This window comes from Corvus moneduloides, chromosome 12, assembly GCF_009650955.1.
Source record: "Corvus moneduloides isolate bCorMon1 chromosome 12, bCorMon1.pri, whole genome shotgun sequence".
Lineage (NCBI taxonomy): Eukaryota > Metazoa > Chordata > Aves > Passeriformes > Corvidae > Corvus > Corvus moneduloides.
This window is the reverse complement of record NC_045487.1, coordinates 16503023-16524484: the sequence shown is the minus strand read 5'-3', so window position 1 is coordinate 16524484 and position 21462 is coordinate 16503023. Positions and strand designations below refer to the sequence as shown.

Here is a 21462-nt window from a genome sequence, read left to right as displayed (position 1 = left end):
TGTCAGAGCCGTGTCCATGAGCACCTGTCCCCAGCTTGGACTAATCTGTCTTGTTGCTGTGGACTGGCCTGGTGAGCACTGGACCTCACCTGTGGACTGACTTCCCAGCTTGAGCTTGGACCTGCACCACAAACCTTCCTGGTGATCTGGACTCCTGGTTGACCCCAGTCCCTTCCCCAGACCTGTTTTGCTCACCTCAGCCCATGTGTTACCCTGCTTGGCTCTTTTAGGCAGCAGTTGCCCCTGCTGATCTCTGGCAGCCTATTCCTCAACCTTTTCTAGCTCCCAGATAAAAACACAGCTTGAAATGATGGATTTTTTTTTTTTTAATACACTTAAACATAACAACATACTGTGTGTTTTAACTCACAAAGCCTTTGCTTTTAGCCCATTGACACAGCTGACAGGACTATTACACCCCCTAGCTTTCCAAAAACTTATTTTTCTTTTAAGAGCTTGTCTTTTTTTGCCTGAGCAGACTCACCGTATGCACCGTATTATCCACACAAAAACTCTGCTGTTACAGCCTCCTACTGACAGCATGGAATTTTTTGAACTAGAATAGTGAAGTTCTCAATGTCCCAGTTTCTGGCTATGACACCTAGACAGGTCTCCCTTCTGCCATTCTCACACACATCCCCTTAGGAGACGAGAGGCAGGAAAGCTGCATATGAGGGCTTTTCAATTCCAGTTTACTCTGTGCCTCAATCATTCGAGCTTCTTTAGCACCATGTTTGAAGCTAGACTGAAACCTTAGCACAGGCCTGAAGTTTCATATGCCTTCAAGAGGGATAGTCCTTAATGCAGAGTTCTGTGTTTTTCCAAATTGAACCCCTACTGATTAAAGGCATTTTTGAAAAGCCAGTCACGGTGGATGATGTTTTACAAAGGAAGCTGGTTTAAAAGATAATTAAAAGAATCATTGCTATAATGAAAACTTAACATGTCTAAAAATGACCAAAATTATCACAGCCATCTTCCATGACTTTAACTTTCTTTTTTTCTGCTAGTAAAAACCAAGATATTAAAGGTTTTCCAGCTTTACCACACAGTGCTGCATTTTTAGATTTGTGGACAGACTGAGTGAACCCATGGCCTTCCATCCTGGTTTCTCTTCATTACCACTACATCACATCTTCTACAAAGTCAGGTTTTTCCAGTCAGTGCTGCATGGCCCTTTCTGAAATGCACGTTTACAGCAGCAGCAATGCACAAAGACGACTAAATTGCCATGTCACATGAGGGCATTGCACAGCGTTACGTAACAGGGCTCCCTCTGAGTTATTAGTTTTATGTCAGTTTTGGCATACACTCAAATGAAATGTGGAAAAGACTAGATAAGGAGTGAAGAATGAATTGCCTTCATTAATATTCAACCACGGGTTTTAGCTTCATTATGACCTACTCTTGTGAAGAGCTGAACAGAGCGAAAGCCAGTTGCTGTGTCCACTGTGCCGTGACAACTTGCGTGGTTTTGATTAAGAGGCGTGGAAGATCCTTTTGGTGACATACAAGGTCTCTGCTCTGAGCCAAGGTGCCTCAAGGAGAGCTGGAAACAAACCTGACTTGTTCTCATTGAATAACACACTCGCTGTCATTATGAGAGTGAATAGAGAATTTATTTTGCTGAGTTTGGGGCACACAAGAGCAGTGCAAGTACAGCAGTATTTCAGGCTGGAAAAGTGGATAAACATTTTTAGATGGAACAAGACTGTTTATAAATTAAAAATTTGGATTTTATAAATCTCTTTCAAGCAAAACAATCTGACATAAACAAGCACAAGCCTTAACTATTAGATTTTAAATATTAGTATTATTTGAGGGTTAAAATTTAGATAACACTAATTCCACTCTTTAAACAGACTATGGCATAGGTTTAACTATGAGTGAACACATCTCTTAAAGTAGATGTAGATTAACTACAGTAGAACCACATTAATTTTCAACCATTTAGATTCGGGTTTTATTACTTTTCGCACAGATCAAGACCATTATATGACATAAGGGAACCATGAAACAATGTGTTTCATTAAGAATCTTTTATATAACCTACTTCTCTCTGTATAATCACGAAACTACATACTTGTTTTTCAAATTGTGGTCAGAGTAAAGGTGACATACAAGTAATTCCAATACTTAGGCCTGAAAACCTGGGACATACTGACTGGGGAATATGAGCTGGCTGTCAGTGGCAGGCTAATGAATTCAGAAATGCTGAGAGGTGTGCTCTAATTCGCTTAAATCCCTTAAAAACCTAACTGATTTCAATGAGATGGCTTATACCAAATATTCCATATTTGGTCCCATGTTAAATGCATGGTTCTGCATAGGATAAAGTATTTTCCATATGACTGCATAGGACAGGAAATTTAAATTGTACCCCTTTATATATTTTACATAAACAACACTTGGCCTTACACCAGCTTAAAATGATGACTTAAGAAGGAAAGCAGAGACGAAGACACTTGTTACAATGATGATTGGGGTTTGCACCTTTTCTAAACACTAACAAAATATTTTTGAAAGGACAAGTAAATCAGTTTCAGAAATATCAGCACTGAGAATTTATTCTTTTTCAGAATGACTGCTCTTTTCAAAATTTGCCTAAGGAGGCTTCATGAGAAATCTACATTATTTACTAACACTGGAGGATTTACTTGAGAGTAATCCAACACCAAACATAGGAAGACTCCAGAATCCTTCCAGTTTCCTGTCCTGTTTCAGTAACAGCTGTCAATTGCTATGGACCTGCCATGTTTCATTTTTAAGTTAGCAAAATATATGTATTAAGAAGATAGAAAATCTGCCAGTCTGAGATGTATGTTGTGTAAGACTGAAGAAAAGCAATTACCTGAATTCAGGTATATGTGCAGGATAAAAATGTGGTGAACTGCTCTGAATTTCTGGACATTTTGCTGCAGAGGACTCCAATAGAAATGTGCATTCAGGGCATAATCCCTTCATTTCAGTTAAGGAAGGACTTTTCCTTATCTCTAATGGGGATAAAAGTGATCTATGTTGAAAGTAGAGCTTGCTTATTTTTGTGTCTGACAAAGGAATTGAAAACTTAAGAATCATTAACAGAAACTTTCTCTTTGTTCCCTCCACTGTCTTACGAATCTGTACTGACCAGCACTGAATTTGCTTTTCACAATGAGGGTAAGCCTGCACAGCTAATGACACTGGAGGTGGGTTCCACTGCCATGGCCTATAAGGAACATAAGTAGCAGCAGTAAAATCTTTCTAAGCCAGTTCCTACAAAAGTGTCGTCTTCAATACCAAACATCTCAACAGAAGGCATTGGAAATACTGAAATAAATGGGTTTATAAAACTGAGATTTAGAGATGAGCTATCTTCACTTGAATGCAGTAGTTGCATGGTATTGTAAAAGGGCTTTTTTATTATTATTATTATTATTTTACCAAAATGCATAGTCCACATTTTTCTTACATGCTGTTATGGGAAGATGGCACTTTGTTCTCCTAAGAGTCAAACATGGCTTTGCAGAATAGAACAATGTTAAAATTAAAAATAGTGATTATGAAGAAGAATTTTAGAATATTTCAAAACATGGGCTCCCTGTGGTATGTATTTTTATACTAGTTTAATGCCTCAAGTAATAGTAAAATCATACTAAGGTAATACAAGCAATCTGAAATCCACTGCAAGCAGTTCTATTTTAACTCAGCAATTCACACTGAATTCTTTCACCACACTGAGAATGAATTCAGGAAAATAAATATCCAAGGAGAAATATGGATTTAATTGTTATTGCTGTTACGTTGCTAAAATAAAACAGCTGTGATCACACACTCAGATAAAGCCATTGTTTAACAAATATTTTTATTAAACATCTCTGTAGTGGAGAGGAGTCCAGCTCTCCAAGAGCAGAGCAGGCTGCTTCCCGGACCACCCATTGCTCCCGAGGTAAAACAACCCATCCAGCTGTGGGGGGTGGGGGAACAGGATCAGACACACTGCACACCATGGCACGCATGGAGCAGCTCCTGTTTGCTCACAGGCACATTAAACTGCAACAGCTGGAGCTTCACATGCAAGTAAACAGGTCACAGTCTTTTATCAAACCATGCTTTGACCACCAGTGATGACATCAGTGGGGCTTCTTGGAAGGCATGTCCCCAAAACTGACCAGGACCCGTGCAGCCCAGGGCAGAGAAGTCTCAAACACTGAGGTCAGCTCATTACAAGAGGCAGTGGGAGAAAGCAGGCACAGAGGGAGGTCAGAGGTATAATAGGAGCAGTCAGGAAAATAAATTGACCACGGGAATACAGTAAATAAACTGTGTGTCTGAGCTGGGAATAAAATCCAGAAATTCTGATTCCTTGTCTCTGCTCTGTTGCCCCAGTCCTAATCAGATCCTCCCTCAAAATTACATTCTAATATAGACAGTCCAGGAGACTGAAATATTTTTCTTATCTACAAACCAAATGTAGCAAAAGGTATATAAAGGTTGCCTTCACACAGTCACTCCACCATTTCTGTAAGGGCCTCAAAGACTTTGTCAATAAATACTGCACTTTTCCTCCAGGTTGAGCATCAGAATTTCTGAGCTTGCAGAATTTATCACTCATCTACTTATGAACTGGTGTCAGGATGTTTTCAAGAATTATTCAAATTTAAAATCTAGGTAATCTTCTACAGGGTGTTTTCTTCCAGTTCTGTCATCCACCATTCTGTGTTTCCTAGTGTTATTGATGGTTTGTTGGGGTTATCAGATGAGTTGTAAAACAAAAACATTTAATGCACAACATTTATAAATATCCAATACTGAATGAGATTCATATCACTTTTCTATTTCAGTAAAATAATAAATTCTCATATTCAGACCAGCGAAAATAGATACGGAAAGTATGAAGGTTCATATTCATTAAATTTTCTATGTAAAAAAGCTACATAATCTAAAGGAGTACATAAGGAGACTGAAATTTGTGCAACTGCTTCTAGTCTTTAATGGTAAACATGCACTGTTTACCATGGAATGTGCACTGTGTTTTTTCCAAACAGATTTTTAGCAAACTGATTAAGCAGCTGGTCTTATCTAAGACTTCAAAGTGCCAATCAAAAAAAAAGCAGATTTAGCATGGGCTAGGGATTACTGAAGTTGAGCCATTGCAAAGTGTATTGATCAGTTTGCCTAAAAACCCATCAGTCACTGAATACAAGTGCCCAGTTTTAATTTAAGGTTTTATCAGCCACTTGGAACTTGGAGCCCATGGGTCAGGTCTTCAGTGGTGCAGATCAGAGCAGTTTTCTTGTAATCCACAATTATACAAATTTGGAACTGGTGTAAATATTTCACAGAATCACAGAATACTCAGAGGTGGAAAGGACCTGTAGGGATGACAGAATCACAGAATCATGGAATGGTTTATCTTGGGAAGGACCTTAAAGTCCATCCAGTGCCACCCCTGCCATGGGCAGGGACACCTTCCACTGTCCCAGGCTGCTCCAAGCCCCAATGTCCAGCCTGGCCTTGGACACTGCCAGGGATCCAGGGGCAGCCCCAGCTGCTCTGGGCACCCTGTGCCAGGGCCTGCCCACCCTCACAGGGAAGAATTTCTTCCTAATATCCCATCTAACCCTATCTCTGTCAGTGTGAATCCATTTCCCCATGTCACAGGATCACAGATTATTGAGTTGGAAGGAACCCACAAGGATTAGCAAGTCCATCTCTGAAATGAATGGCCCATACAGGGTCCAAACCTACACCTTGGCATTATTAGCACCATGTTCCAAACAACTGAGCTAATGTCCTAACACTACATGCCCTTCCGTGGAAACAGTCCCTCTCCATCCTTCTCCATTGGATCATCCAGCTCAGCCCCTATCCCTGCAAAGACACCTCACCAGTCCCACCCTGTGCATCCCTGGCAGCGCTGCCCAAACGCTCCTGGAGCTCTGGCAGCCTTGGGGCCGTGCCCATTCCCTGGGGAGCCGGGGCAGTGCCCAGCACCCTGTGTGGAAAGAACCCTTCCCTGACTTCCAGCCTGATCCCAGCACCGCTGGGACGCGCGGCCCGCGCTCCCCTTGGCCGGCGCTGCCCTCTCGTGGCACGTCCCGAGCTTGGTCTGCAGGGCCTGGTAACCGAAGCACAGCTGTGCAGCACATCCAGCTGCAGATGTTTGCTTCCTGAATGAAAAGAACTAATGGCAAATGCCCGCCAAGACTTTATTGGTGTATGTACAATGTTCCTGGAGGACCTGTAAAATGATCGAAGCAGCCTCAAGGCCAGTCACTCCTAACTGTAATAGAATGTAAACCTGTTTAGCAAGCTCAGGTATAGAAACAACAAAATCGTGTCCTGAGAAAAGTAGTTACTGATTCAATAGTTTTGAGAATAGATACAAGGGCAAGAGCAGTGCTGTTCTGTATTGTCTGGCTGCCGTTTACCGAGCTATCAGTGCTGATCTAATTAATTTCCTGTCTGTTTGTGTGGGCTACACTTATTGACTCTTTCAGCACCCTATTATCTAGATAAGTGCAATAGATTGAAACCTGACTTGGTTTCCTCAGAACACTTAATTTTGAAACAATGCACTTGAGATTCCCATATGGAACAAATACATACACACCTAAACTTTTCTGTTCTTTCTTATGGGAGTATGATCACATAATTTACAAGAGAGAAGCCGTCCAAGGATGCCAGCTGGCTACATTCTATTTTCATTATTTGGCAATGACAAAGGGCTGCTTTAGCATAAACGTTTTACCTGTGAATACTTTTTCTTCAGAATGTGACAATGAAAACATTCACTGTAACTGTAACTTTCATAATGCAAAGTACTAATTGATACCACTAACACATTTATTGGTGTTTCAAGTACTTGCCAGGTGATTCTGGTACGTGGTTACTATCATGGTTCTGTGGAATTTACTGAGAAGCCTGTATTCATTTGAACAAGTACGATCTGGGAAGTAGTTTTCAAATGGAGTAGGCAGAGACTTCTTGAACCAGCTTAAAGTTTAATGAAAGAGTAAACATGGGCTCTAATCAACAAAATCACTGCTCATTTGTCACTCAGCTAATATTCCCCATGCAGCTAAAACACAAAAGTAAGTCAGTGAGAGGGATTTTCTACAACCCTTTTCCAAAACAGAATTAAGCAGGACTTTAGAACTGGGCCCAGTTCAGATCAGATCTAACAGTACAGAGCCTAAAGGAGACACAAAGATGTGCAAGCTGTGATGTACAGTTTCCAGAAATGTGAGTAACGTGGAATCGAACTTGCCTCGAGTAAAGACTTCAGGGGGTTATAAAATTTACACAGCAAAGGTGGCCTTCTAATATCCAGAACCAAAGCAAATATATTACATGGGAGAATATTTTCAAGTGGCCTTTCAGAGAGCAGGCTGCCAAGGAGGAGTGATCTGTAGTCAAGGTTTCCCTATACAGAGATTACACACAAAAAAAATTCCCTCACTGGGAGAAGAACAGGGCATTTTAAAACATGGCACAGATAAGCTGGGAGCTACAGATCATACCAGATATGCATACAATGTTTATTTCATCACTATAATTTTAGAGACTGTGCTCAGTTCGACTGCTGGAAATGGTAAACTGAGAGTAGTCCAAATAATAAGTGCCCTGATTAGAAAGAGGCTTCAAACAAGTAGTTGCATTCATGCTGTTGATTTTAGCAAAACTAGGCTAAATTCTGTTTAAATGTGGAGAACTACATGAGAATCAACCAACAAGTGTGTCAGCTAGAAAGGGCCACCTTACACTAGGATATAGAAAAGCAAGGCTTTTCTCAGGATATGGAGCTCACAGGTGTATAGGAAATACAGTAAGGAATTCATAGAAGGAAGGTCCTGGTCCTTCTATGGACCATAGGGGTCAGGTAGCCTCAAGGCATTAATAGTTCCCTAACAGAACTACTATTTAATGTACCACTTAAAGTTGTGGATATGCCCATTAATCCATTGGAGCAGACTTTCTACATTATCCCAGGTGTTAGCAGCCACACTTGAAGAGAACTGTGAGACTGCAAAGAAACAAAAGAAATCTCCTTTCGTTAGCTACTGTGCTCCCTCACCAAGAGAACACTAAATTAGCTGAATTAATAAAATGTGCCCCATCTAGTAAGAACATCCTGTAATATGTTGCATGCCAGCTGGTTTTAGCTCATTTTGCAAGTAGGATTAATTTTTAGAAACTTCAGGCTTTCATGTTAATCCCAGATAATAGTGCAGTTTGGTAGACAAATCAGATTACAGGGAATGTCAGCATGATTTGATTTTAAATGATGTGAAGCATGTTACTGGAACTATCACCCCCTCGTTTTATGAAAGGTTGACCTGGAAGAATGGCAGACAAGGTTCACCACATCTCAACAGCTGCAGACCTCTCCTTCAAGCCCCTTTTAAAAATATGGCTTTGTTTACTCTGCTTTATCTCTGACTGACATTTTCTGACAGCAAGTTATGGCATGAATTTAAAAAGACATAGACTTTGTCACAACAATGGATTGTGTAAACAAACGCTGTGGCAGAAAACGGTATACAAACTTACCTTTTACACATACACCACTGATGTGTACACCGCCTGCTACTACCAAGTATCTGACGTGTGTTTTCAATTAAAAACCCCACTATTCTACCTATTCCTTCCCACTAATTTGATTCACGAGCTTTGTTTTTGCATCTCCCTCGTTCCCCACGTCTTTACTCTCATTGGTTACAGCAGGCCTCAAGCCTATTTTATTTCTGGTTAATCTGATTAGGTAAAAACCTGGGATTGTGATGTCAGTGCATTAGTAGAAGGAAGTAATGCTTCCTGCAGGAAAGATGGCAGCTTTGACCTTTTAGAAGCAAGTCATGATCTGACCGGAAGATGAAAACAGAGCGAGCCAAACTGCAGCAGTAACACCAACTCATTTTGCATGAGCACAGTTCAAAGAGGGACTATGGCTCATGGACTGCAGGTAAGAAAGCATAATGTCCTTGTTTGGTTATTTGCCTGAAGGGAGCTTTGGCTGGGGGGAAAAAGGTCAGCTTCAGCAAAAATAGCAGAACTAGAAATACTGACTAATGAAAGGCCTTGGTTCTTATATTTACTCCACAGAAAAGATGGCTTTCAGAGCAGAGGCATCTAATAGACTCACTTTTCTACAAATGTAAGATATTCTTTGACTTTACCATACCTATATTCATGTTTTTTCATTCTGTGCTGATGAAACTATTTATGAATTCCTTTACTGTATCACATTACTGTAGTTCATTTTGTTGTTTTTTCCCCTTAAACTCAGAAATCTACATCAGTAATTGAACAACAGATGAGACTGAAACTAAATTAAACAACTAATTGCTCAAGTTACAAACTCATGATTTAAAAATTTAATGATTTTGTATGATAGTTTAGTAGACTGCTTTATTATTATGGGCTGTCACTGTATTATTCAGCATGTGTCGCAATGCAAACACTTTCATGAGCCTGTAAGGCGTATGCAGCAGGTTGCTGTAGTGATGTGCTGCTCAAACGGAAGCAATCCTTAAAGTTCTGGGTTTGAACCTTTCATTAGGCCTTAAAAAATGCTTCATACAGAGGATATTATTGTAGCAGATATTGTTTGTACCCAAGAATCTCAATGAGCACAGCTGCTAAACAAGTACCAGCTACAAAGCTGCACTGCTGGAGTAGCTCTAAGCAGTAATGACTACGCACACCTGTATGCCTCGAGATATCCTTTATTCCACTGTTACATCAACATGGACAAAGCTCATCCCTCACTTGAGCTGAAACAGTTGTGGTGTCACACATCAAGTGCAGCAGGAAGCTCAGCTTATTGGCAAGAAGGCTGACCTTTAACTTGCTCTGCAGATGAAATGCTGTGCTTTTATAAATGCAAAAGCAGATTGTAAAGTCCATTAAAAATGCAATCAGTATCACGATAAGGCAAAAGAAGCTGCTCAAATTGCAGGGAGCATTATCACTGCATTTAAGCTGCAGTTAAGTAGAATGCAATAGACATGGGGATCTTGAAGAAAAAACAAACCCAACAACAAAACAAACAGTACTTTTAATACTGGTGTCAGTGACTATCCTTTAAGGTGCTTTGATACTTCAAATGATAATGATGTTTATGTGTTCGAGTAGTCTCAAATAATCATTGTCTTTGACCAATGCTTCTAATTAAATTAATCCCATATCCTGCCTGTGTATTCACCACTAGCAACCTCCCAGAGGCAGAAATGTGCCGGTTTTGAGCTGTCCAGCTGGGTCAATAGAACATCAAACCATGAGCAGCTCTGCACTCACTAAAGCAGACCCCAGTGTCACTGCCAGTGTCTCTCCACGATCAACAAGGCACAAACAAACTCCATCTAAAAACAACCCTGAACCTAAGCTTGCACTGCACTACTTCAGCCATGAAGAAAATAGTGACTAAACCAGGCAGAACAGCACTGTTGCCACCCACCCAGGGCTCAGCTGCAAGGTCATTCTGCACGTGTGCCTTGGACCATTAGGACTGATCCATTTTGAGTACTTGCAGAACACGGTTAGTCCAGCCAGGACGAGATTCTACATCCATTGCCTTGTGCTACTATAATCTGTTCTCTGAAATTTCCTTTAACACCTGTCCCTAGTTTAATCTTTAAATGCAGGAAGCCATTCATGGCCAATTTAAAATAAATGGCAGTAATTGGTTATTTCATTTTTGGCTGCTGTGAGTTTTGCAAGTAATAACCTACTACTGTTCCCCGAAGTCCATTTTTCTTTTCTTCCTAAGCACTCATCTCTCCTATGCTAAAGAAAACGAGAATTAAAAACAATTCATCTCTCTAAAGAGTTTGAAGGTGTTGTTGTTAGCAATACTTTATGCTATTACTGCCAAGACCACAGCTCTGTGCTTTTAGCAAGACACTTCACTGAGCTGGGTGGAACGTAACTGGTGTGCTGCGGGAAATGAAGTTGCAGGGAGCTCTCTCACAGAGAGCCCGCAGGTGCTGACAGAATACATAAACGACATTGTGCTTGAGCAGATAGAAATGGATACATTTCCTTGGTGAAAACTGCCTGACTTGGAGCAATAAGCTTTTACAAAATTAAAGCAAATGCAGTTTTGTAGTTTTGAAATAAATATGCCATATAAGAGTAGAAATGTAGTAAAAATATACTTTATACAAGAAATAATAGTGATAAATAAAAGAGTAAAGAGTTTTGAGTTTAATAATAAGTTTTATAGTAAAGTTTCCTAGAAAGTTAAGATGTATTAGTATAAGCTTGTGCAATAGGCTATAATAGCAACATGTTTATTGGATAAGAAAGTACACACTGCGGCAAAATTATACAGTGTTGATTGGTACAAATGTGTAGCAAGTTTTGTGGCATTTGCTTATTGGCTAAAAAAGTTATAAAATGCCTTGTAGAGATATAGTGAGCTGCTGCTTCTCCAGTAAGCTGTTGCTACCTCACTGAATTGCTGCTGCCTGGCATCTGTACCTGCTGCAGCTGCCAGGCCTACTGCTTCTGCTATTGTTACTGTGACTACTGCCTTTTTGATTAGAGATGCTGTTTGTAATGACTCTTCTGTCTCACCCTTCAATAAACATGAGACTGATGCAGCAATAAATCATCTCAGCGACGTCTCGTGCATACTTTAATCCCGGGACAATCCTGGAAATCCTGACAGTGTGTAGATAACCTATTTTGCACTAGTGAAGCTTTGAGCCAGCTCTGAATTTTCCTTTCAGTTTGTTCTGTATTTTTAACAACAGCAGGGCAATATCAGGTGTGAAAAAATCTCACAAATTTGAGGGGGTTTTCTTAACTTACTTCTAAAACTTACTAAATACTTACTAAATACTTCCTTGTATTTTTCCTTGACTGGTTTTGTACCACCACTTTATAAATGAACAAAGCATCCATTAATGTCTTGAAGGGAGGTAGAATCCAAAGACACAGATCTGTTTGGGTCCAGAAGAGAAACCCAAATGGAGATTATGGAGCTTCTAGACATGCAGACACCTCTGGGTGCAACAACCTGAAACCAGCACATTGAATAAAGAACTGTAATCCTAAATCCTGTAGGCAAAAGGGTTAAGGCCTGGATCCGTGGGACGTAGCCATAGCCAGCCACGATGAGGAGCACTCTGCTCCAAGGGCAGACAGCACAACTGCTTCCCACCTATAGGCACCCTCTGCAGCTTCTCCTCTTCCCACTGCCATCCTAAAGCTTCTCCTTTGGGGTGAGCCATCTCCCCTCTCCTCTGAGACAGCTAACAGCTGGATTGTCAAAAGTTCAGCTGTGAATTCATGCTTAGGAGGCAGAGTTTTCTCTGTCACACAGTGAAAAACTATGGTTAAGGTAGAGCAGCATCCCAAAGTCACATGCTGACCTGTAATCCCAATCCGCTTGCGTTACATTTTAATTTTTGCTTGTCTACCACACAAGCAAGCTACTGAGCTCTGCAGAAGGGGAAATGGAACAAGAATGGAGGTTACTGTTTTGAGTGGCTTTTTTAATGAGTTGATGATGGCCAAGAATTTATCTCAGAATGACTGGGGCAAAGTAGTTGTTATCCATTCACAACTCAGCCACTAGCTCCTGAGTTATCGGAGTGTGAATTGTTCTGGCAGAGAGATCAAAAACTCTTAGAAATATTTTTATTTTGACACATTATTAGGGGCGAGGAATTTTTTCTTCACACTATCAGAGACTGGAGAGCTTTTTCTTGTATGGCTCTGTGGCTACTCTTAGAGCTACTTCCCTTTCCCTTGCAGGTAAGAGATGAAGAAAGCAGCTACAACAAAAATCTCTTTTGTATTCTTAAGCATTATGAAGAAGATTTAGAAAGAATCTTCATTCCTCATGGACTCACCCTGGACAGGTATGAGGGTAAACAGCAAAGAATAGTGACAGTGATGCCAATTGTCCCTCCAAATGAAAAGACTGAGGTCCTGCCCTGCACAGCCCATGAGAAATATGGAAACCCTGCAGCCCTAACACTTCTGTCCTAAAGTCTAACACAGGAGGGGGTTTATGGAGAGGATTCCTCTACAAGCCCAGTTAAGCTTCCATGTTCCCTCAAATATCTTTAAGCCCATCTATCCTGCAATACTTAGGTTTATGGATTAAATCATCTTGTGCCCTGCAAATACGTAACTAACTTTTCTATGACTTGCTGTGGTCACAATTTGTTAGTTATAAAAATCTAACAGCAAGATAAGAATTTTTACTTGAACTCTCCTTAATACATGGACAAACAACTATGATATACAAAACACTTTCCAGAATTTCCTTTTTTTTTTTTCCCCCCTCCCAGGACAGAACGTTTGGCTAGAGATACCATGCAAGACATGGGGGGTCATCACATTGTTGCACTCTGTGTCCTTAAAGGAGGTTATAAATTCTTTGCTGATGTGCTGGACCACATAAAGGCACTAAATCAAAATGCTGATAAATCTGTGCCTGTTACCGTGGATTTTGTCAGAATTAAAAGCTACTGTGTAAGCAACTTTCTTTTCTTTGGAAAACTGAGTCTCTCTGTAGACTGGGATTTTAAATACTGGTAGTTTGCATGAAAACTCCACAAAAATCGAGTTTATGCATACATCCTGTTCAAATTACGGAAAAGGAACTGATTTACTTATCTGCCCCAAAGGGTGGATATTATACATTCACTGGAACAAACATACAGCAGAACACTGAATGTGACACAGCCAGGGGCAGGTCTCAGACTCCTTCCTCTTGGAAAAAAGCAAGAGCAGCACACCTTTCATACACATGCAGGATAACAGTTTTGGGCATGTTTTATGTGACTTCTATCTCTTCTTTCTCCTTCTAGAATGATTCACCTACAGAAAAAATCCGGTTTGTTGGAGAGGAACTGTCTACACTAAATGGGAAGGTATGAATTAGCATCTCCAGATTTTAGAGGGCAACTGTTCTTGTGTATCTTCCAGGAAATCCATCTTTATTAAGATTTTGATACTGCATACTTACTTAACCACTTAACACTGTTTTAAGATACTGAGTTTTGAAACTGTGAGTAATTCCCACTGATCTCAGTGGAAACTTAAAGCCACCAGTAATGAGTGCTTCAAAACATCCTATTTCCCCATTTTATCCCAGAACCCCCAGAAATGAACCGTACTAAACAGACTCATTCAGTATGGTTCTAGAATACCAATGCCACACAGAGAGTAATATACAGATCTGATATAGGTGCTTTTATCACCATATTTTAAGATTTCATAAATACTTCAAGAAAGATTCTTCAGAAAACACCAAAGTAAAGTCAATAGTTCAAGTGACAAGCTCCTTTGAAGATCAATGCAACTTCCTTGGACCTGAAGCTTTTAGTGTGCTTTTCCTGGCTGTATAATTTGCTGAATATTGCCATGTAAATCTTTTCTTTCCTTTCCTTTCTTTCCCTATGCAATCTCTTCCAGAATGTGTTAGTAGTAGAGGTAAGTAACAATTGAAGGAGAGGGGGAATGACATGGACTTTTTTCTCCCTGCTTTTCAAGTTAATACGTATTACACATAAAACAATAATTAATTATGTTACTGGGCTGCCAAGTGTGCATGCTCTAATTTAATCCAGTGATACTCTGGTTTTCCTTTCAGACTTGAAGGATAATTTGGTTTTTTATCTCTTTCAGGACATTACTGAGACTGGTAGAACAATGAATGCACTGCTTTCAAAAATAAAAGACAAGAAACCAAGGATGGTAAAAGTTGTACAGGGATATAGCCACTAACTAATGTATTCAAATCATTTGGGTGACTAGTCAGTGTATGCTGATGGGTGCTTGTTAGGCTTGAGGTTTGGGAGGGAGGACGCAAATGCCGGAAGCAATCCTTATCCAGCTGCTGAAAAATTGTTTATTAAACTGGGAAATTTACCCACACACTACCACCTTCATTGTTCAAATTAATAAAAAAAGGTTTTATGGCTCTTTCTGTGTAGTCCATAAAATTGGATAGATTCCCTGTTTCTTACTTGTTTATGTTTGAAGGAAATTCATCTCTTTCCATAGGTTTTCTAACACCACCTCAGTTGCCTCAATACTAGAATGACAACACTCAGAATATTTCTTAATATCCTCAACTGCAGAAGCTTCCAGAATCTAAGAGTCTGTCAGTACTTGGAAGGTGACTTCAAGTAGCATTCTAGATCTGCTTTTAGCAGATCTCTAAAAGAAAATTTTGTGGCATATCCCTGTGTCTGTCAAGTAATCACAATGCTTTATAAAACAGTTGCTTTATGCATCAGTTATTCAGACAGTCCTTCTAGTGACTGTCCAGGTTCTCAGTTTCTTCTGAAATGCACAGGAAAACCAAGAATAGACATGATTTTGTAGAAGAAATTGTCCTTTTCTCCACCCCTCCCCACTAAAATCATTACCGGCCACTTGAATGTGGTTCCCCTTCTGTGCTACTCTAGTGTCCTGAGGCATTGCTACGTGGAAGGGCAGGGATCTGAGACACAGGACTGAAGGGAACTGAATAGGAAACAGAGCCACTTGGACATTCAGAATCAACCTAGATCAGAGCCTTTGCTTCTCCCTCCCTTACAAGGCTGAACACTACTTCTTTCTGTGCAATAATCTCACTGTTTTAATTTAAGTGCGTGATTTTAGAAGTTTAATGGGAAGGCATGGCAGAAGGGAAGTCTACAGCTTAGAGCAAGACGTATTTTAAAAACCAACCTTCTCTGCTCTGCCTTACAGCCTGCTCGTTAAAAGGACATGTCAGAGTCCAGGTTACAGACCAGACTGTAAGTATTGTGTTTTTCTAGTACTGTTTTTTTCTGTATTTTCCAAAATACAGTCTTATAATTTCACTTCACGCAGCACATCTGACAACCCGCACATAAGTTTCATGAAGGCCAAGAGAAATGGGGGGAAAAATACATAAACACTTGTGAACTAATGACCAGCTATGCATGCCATCCTGAGATCTCATGACCACCTTCGTTTTTCCCCTCGTTAGCCTGAGTGCAGGCTTAGCTTTGATATACAAATTAAACTATTTAGATAGCAGAAACAGAACCAAACCTTAACTGTGTATTATTTTGCTTTGACCTGAGAGGGCATTTGTTTTGACTCTGCATTATTAAACTTGCCTTGTTTCCAAACTGAAAAGTCCTACTGAGTCACCCTGCATCTACTTTTACTCAAGTAAAATCTCACTCCTTGTCTCGTCTCCCCGGACTACCTCATAACTAGGTTTTAAACAATTATTTTGTTCATAAAAATCATTCTCTTAACACCTTAATTGTATTATTGACTGATGGGAATGGTTTAGATTCTAACCTCTGTCATCAATTTACAGCTCAGATTCTTAAGGAAGCACCCTGAAAGAGAGAGGATGCCTATTACTCTTAGCTCAAGCATGTGTTGAATACAAACTGTGCACTTAAAAGCTACTTACACCACTGAAGTATAAAAAGAACTGCATTTTCTTACAGATACAGGCTTTGAAATTGCAGATAAATTTGTGGTTGGATATGCTCTTGACTATAATGAATACTTCAGAGACCTAAATGTAAGTACATGCACGTTCCTCCACTACCAGGTATCAGGTACCTACCTACTGCAGGTACCCAGCAAGAACATTTGCTTCTACTCAGAGCTTCTCAACAATTAAAAACCCTTCCATTCCAACTAGAAACTTCCATTAAAAGAACAAAACCATTTTTAAGGTGCCGAGCTGGTAAGGCAATGTAGGTGTATAAGAAATGTTTGTGCCTTAGATTTTATAGATCTACTTCACAAGCCTCATGGCTCAGCCATGCTGCAGGACATCCTGAACCCCCAGGATGGTGAGCAGCATACAATCTGCGGCCCCATCTGAAAATAAAATATTTTGTAGTTTGACTTAAATTGGATGTTTGTCTGTCTTAGTTCAATCCTATGCTGCTCTTTTATCACCAAGTCTTTAAAGCAGTCGTGCATGGACTCTGTGTGAAGGTTTTCCATACACCGGATAACATGGTCCGTAAGATCTCTCTTCCCTTATTCCATTACAGCTTCCTTAGGCTACACAGAGTAGTAGACTTGGAAACATCATAAACTAATATGGCTGATCTCTTTTTCCCTCCTTTGTTTTCAAAAGTACTTTCTTAATTCTGGTTAACTCAGAAGTTTTTCACTTGAAAGTCTTTTTATTGAGACAAACCAGTTCTGTTGAAGATACAAACAATCTGTGCTATTGCTCAGAAGCATGAAAGAGTATGCAGTAATTTAACAGACCTGAGTTCTTTAGAATATATAAACCTATATATTACAGATAAACTTGGAAAGAATATTAAAATCTCGATTTTACTGCAAGTATGGAACTTGAAACAATTATGGTTCTGGTGTGTTTTTCTTGCGGTTCTGGGAATACGACGGAAAATCAGTTTTGCATTTCATTTGAAGACAGAGGTTGATAAATATTATGCCTGGGGTTTTTTAGCACATCTGTGCTCTGAAAGAGAATGCCAAAGAGAAATACAGGATGTGATAATGTCAGTCTTCGGGAGCACTAACTCCTGGCTGCTGACCAGGTGATAAACCATTACCCCAGGAAACTACTTCTGCTATTTGTGTGTCCCTAAGAAGAACGAGAAGCTAAATACTACTGCCCAGGACCTGCACCTCGCTGATTCCCACTTGTACTGTGCGCTGAGCACAAACTGTAGCGACCCTGGGTTTTTCCCGTTGTGAAGGAGCAGCACGGAGCTGGGTGCGAGGGTCCGGCGATGCCGAGCGCTGCCGCCGTGCCCGTCACGCTCCGGGCCCCGGAGCAGATTCCTCCCGCTGCGCCCGGGGACCGGGGGGGTACCAAGGCTGGAACAGGCGGGGACCGAGCGGGAACCGAGGCGGGACCGCGGCGAGACCGAGCGGGAACCGAGGCGGGACTGCGGCGAGACCGAGCGGGTGACCGAGGCCCGCCCAGCGCCACCGCCCGGGGAGCGGCTCCAGCCCGGCCCAGCCCGGCCCGCTCCAGCCCTGCCCGTCCCGGCCCGCCCCAGCTCGGCCCGCTCCAGCCCCCTGCCCGGCCTGCCCCAGCCCCCTGCCCGCCCCAGCCCTGCCCGTCCCGGCCCGCCCCGGCCCGGCCTGCCCCAGCCCGCCCCAGCCCTGCCCGGCCCGACCTGCCCCAGCCCCCGAGCCGCTCCAGCCCAGCCCGGCCTGCCCCAGCCCCCGGCCCGCTCCAGCCCTGCCCGGCCCGACCCGCCCCAGCCCCCGAGCCGCTCCAGCCCCCGAGCCGCTCCAGCCCTGCCCGGCCTGCCCCAGCCCCCGGCCCGCTCCAGCCCTGCCCGGCCCGCCCCAGCCCGGCCCCCGGCCCGCCCCAGCCCGGCCCCCGGCCCGCCCCAGCCCGGCCCCCGGCCCGCCCCAGCCCGGCCCCCGGCCCGCCCCAGCCCGGCCCCCGGCCCGCCCCAGCCCGGCCCCCGGCCCGCCCCAGCCCGGCCCCCAGCCCGCCCCAGCCCTGCCCAGCCCGGCCCCCGGCCCGGCCCGGCCCCGCCCCCCGGCCCCGGCCCCTCCCGGCCCCCCCGACAATCGAACGCCGTGAGTCGCCTGGAGACGGCGAACGCGGCCGTAGCGATTGTTGCGCTGGTGCCGCCTCAGTTTCCCGGAGAACGCGCTCCTGGCAGGCCGTTCGCAGCCTGAGCTAGCGCATCCAGGCGGCTACACTGGGCGATTCGCCAAGTGAATGTTCGCAGAGAATTGGTCTCTGAGAGCAGTGAATGTTTGCAGAGAATTGGTCTCTGAGAGCAGTCTTGAATTTCGTTTGAAGGTAAAGATTGACCAAAGTTGTACTTTTTGGTTTTGTCACATCTGTGCTCTGAAAGAGAATGCCAAAGAGAAATACAGGATGTGATAATGTCAGTCTTCTGGGGCAGCACTTCAGTGGCATGTACAGCTGAGTGGATGAGCTACTACTGTGGTCTACTGATTGTGCTTTTTTTTCACTGAAGCAATACAACATTTCCTAGAGATACCAGTCGATGCACTTTTTTCCTATAGTGATTACGTAAAACTGCTTAAAGGTGAATGAGTTCTGTTCAAGTTTCAGTGGGTTGTTATGATCTAGTTATTAAAATTATTAGGGAGATACCTCTGAATTAAGGTGCAAACGAGACCATATGCCAAAGTCAATAGTATGGATTTTATGTAACAGAAATGTGAGGAAGAGAGGGAAAGAAATAGAGAAGATTAAGTAGAAAATATCACCATTCCATGGATCCCAGTGGTGTCCCATTAATCCTCTTCTGGTCTTCACTGTGGTGAGGTCCTGCAAAACATAGAGTCCAATGGATTAATGCAGGTTTGGGCCAGGTGGGAATGGCCAGGTACCTCCTCGGGGCAGGGCAAGTTTGACACTGTCTCTTGCAACACTCTGGGATCTGTTGTGTTACTTTGCATTCCATGCAGTTGTCTGGTGCAAGGCTTCAGGAATGAGTGTGGGAGCACTTTGGAGGTCTTTGGTGGGTTATGACACCCCCTCTGCTGCCCCTCATGGGAATGCCCCATGGATGTGGCCTTCCGGGGCTGGGGGGTTTTACAGCTGAGCCAGTTTGTGTGAGGGAGGATGAGTGTCCACTGCCTCTTACCAGAGGTCACGCCACACACCCGAAATTTCCTCCTTCCCCCTCTATTGAAGGGAGGTTTGTGTGCAAACCTGGCCTCAGCAGATGAGTCTGTGGCTATGGCTTCCCCGCCCTGAACCCAGACAGAGCTTATTTTCAGGACAGCTGCTGGGTTTGGCTTTCTTGTGGAGACATTGTTCTCCCTCAGCCTTGTTTACTTCTCCCCAGACCTGAGATAATAGGACAATAGTGTCACCTTTATCTTGTTTCAGGTCCTCTTAGGCGGCTTAACTCACAGTCCCAAGTTCCAGTCAGGAGGCATTTTCAGGGAGGGGTGGGCTTTGGTGGTCGCAGGTTCTTTACACAGTTTTGCCACAGTGGGCAACAAGTCCTTCTAGCAGTATTTAAGCCATTACCTGCAGTGCAGGTGGCAGTCACCACTGCAGCAGAGCATCCACAGGAATAGTGAACAGGCCTCCAGAACACAAGAGGTCTGATTCTCACCCCGTGGTTACAGCGAGTTCCCATCTTCCTAGTGGTTCTTAGTTTACATGTTTTAAGTTTATTGGTTAAGGAGTTCTCCACCCAGTTTTATGTATAAGTTCACGTTTATATATTTCCACTAGTTGCTTATGAAGTTCTCCCTTCTTTGATGCCCCATTGGTCTACTCATGTAATTTTCCCCCCTAAGTTATCCCCATTGGTTATTCCCCTGTTATCTACTCCTCCTCCTCAGTCGATCCCCATTGGTTGTTTCCCTTTGTTCCACTCCCGTATAAAATGCTGTGCTTTCCCCTTTTTCCTGGTCTTTGGCCCTGGATCTTCCACTGGGAAGAAACCTGCTGGAACCTACACAGAGGCCCCTCTCTCATCCTTTGCCTCTGCCGACGCTTTTACACCACCTTTGTTTGGGGCTCATTCCTTGCGAAGGAGCCAGCTTTCCCTGCAGGCTGCAGCTGACAGCTTTCCGTGCAGGCTGCAGCCGACCCCTGCCTGTTGCAGCTGACAGCTTTCCCTGTTTGCTGCAGCTGACAGCTTTCCGTGCAGGCTGCAGCTGACCCCTGCCGGCAGTACCAGAAGCCAAGGGCATCTGCAGCTGGACGCTGTGCTGCCTCGGGCAGCCCCAACAGTGTCAACCGACCATAACATTGCAGTCTCTCACAAGTCCTGTGAGGAGCAGCTGAGGGAGCTGGGGTTGTTTAGCCTAAAGAAGAGGAGGTTGTTACAGTTCATAAAGCACAATCTATGGGCTGTCCACTCTAGCTATTTTTACATAATATTTAAGCTACAGCTTTGTCTGTTCTAACTATTATTAATGTTCAGATTTTTAGCTCCAGGTTTCAGTATGATCCATCTTTGAATTGCACAACATAGTCATAGAGTTCAAGCAAAGTCCAACTAGAGGCCTAACAATACTAGCTACTTATGCCAAACAAGCACTTAGCTACTTTAAAATAATACAGATCTTTTAGTAACCCTTGAGTCTGCCATGAATTGGGTTCTGGATTTTCAGAGTTCCATTGTTGTTCCTTCCATTCCAGCTTTTTTGAGGCACAGTCGTTGATATTCACGACATTGTCCAAAATGGCTTCTGAGTTCCTGAAAAAGACATCAGCGCCTGGACGTCTTTTGTCCAGGATAAAAATGAAGTCTCAAAGTGTAAGTACCCACTGGGGCTGTGTTAAGGCCCAACTGCCCTCGTGTCCCTCCTCTCCCTGCCCCTCGTGTTGTGCAGCAGTGCCGTGAAGCTGCAGGCCCCCTCCCCACCTCTTTATGCCGTGCTCCTGTTGGTGGGGGGGAGGGAACACCGTGTGTTGCTTCAGGGACAGTCCAGCATCCTGCCTGGCTGTGCCACCGGAGCCGAGTTAAACCAATGGAAAGCCGAAGCCGTGAGGGTGTGCTTCTTTGCCTCCCC

General features: G+C 43.1%; 1 protein-coding gene and 1 long non-coding RNA gene across 16 annotated transcripts; one reads left to right on the top strand and one right to left on the bottom strand.

Moving 5' to 3' along the window:
- Nucleotides 1–8793: 8793 nt before the first annotated feature.
- Nucleotides 8794–17322, top strand: LOC116450063 (hypoxanthine-guanine phosphoribosyltransferase-like). 15 transcript variants are annotated; one of them, XR_004242656.1, is made up of 8 exons: nucleotides 8794–8947; nucleotides 9088–9139; nucleotides 12748–12854; nucleotides 13812–13874; nucleotides 14419–14436; nucleotides 14632–14700; nucleotides 15703–15749; nucleotides 16443–17322. XR_004242656.1 is itself a non-coding variant. In XM_032122108.1 (8 exons), exons 1-8 carry the CDS (start codon nucleotides 8906–8908, stop codon nucleotides 16619–16621), a joined length of 723 nt encoding a protein of 240 aa, XP_031977999.1. In that variant the 5' UTR covers nucleotides 8794–8905; the 3' UTR covers nucleotides 16622–17322. The 15 variants fall into 15 exon arrangements, 1 of the variants encoding a protein (XP_031977999.1); XR_004242654.1 differs by having other exon boundaries at nucleotides 16307–17315; XM_032122108.1 differs by lacking the exon at nucleotides 9088–9139 and adding an exon at nucleotides 13290–13473 and having other exon boundaries at nucleotides 14632–14711; nucleotides 15700–15749.
- On the bottom strand, nucleotides 17119–17962 carry LOC116450064. Its single transcript, XR_004242663.1, has 2 exons — nucleotides 17662–17962; nucleotides 17119–17443 (listed from the first exon to the last, which is right to left on the bottom strand). It is a non-coding gene; the product is annotated as an uncharacterized LOC116450064 (long non-coding RNA).
- Nucleotides 17963–21462: the final 3500 nt, after the last annotated feature.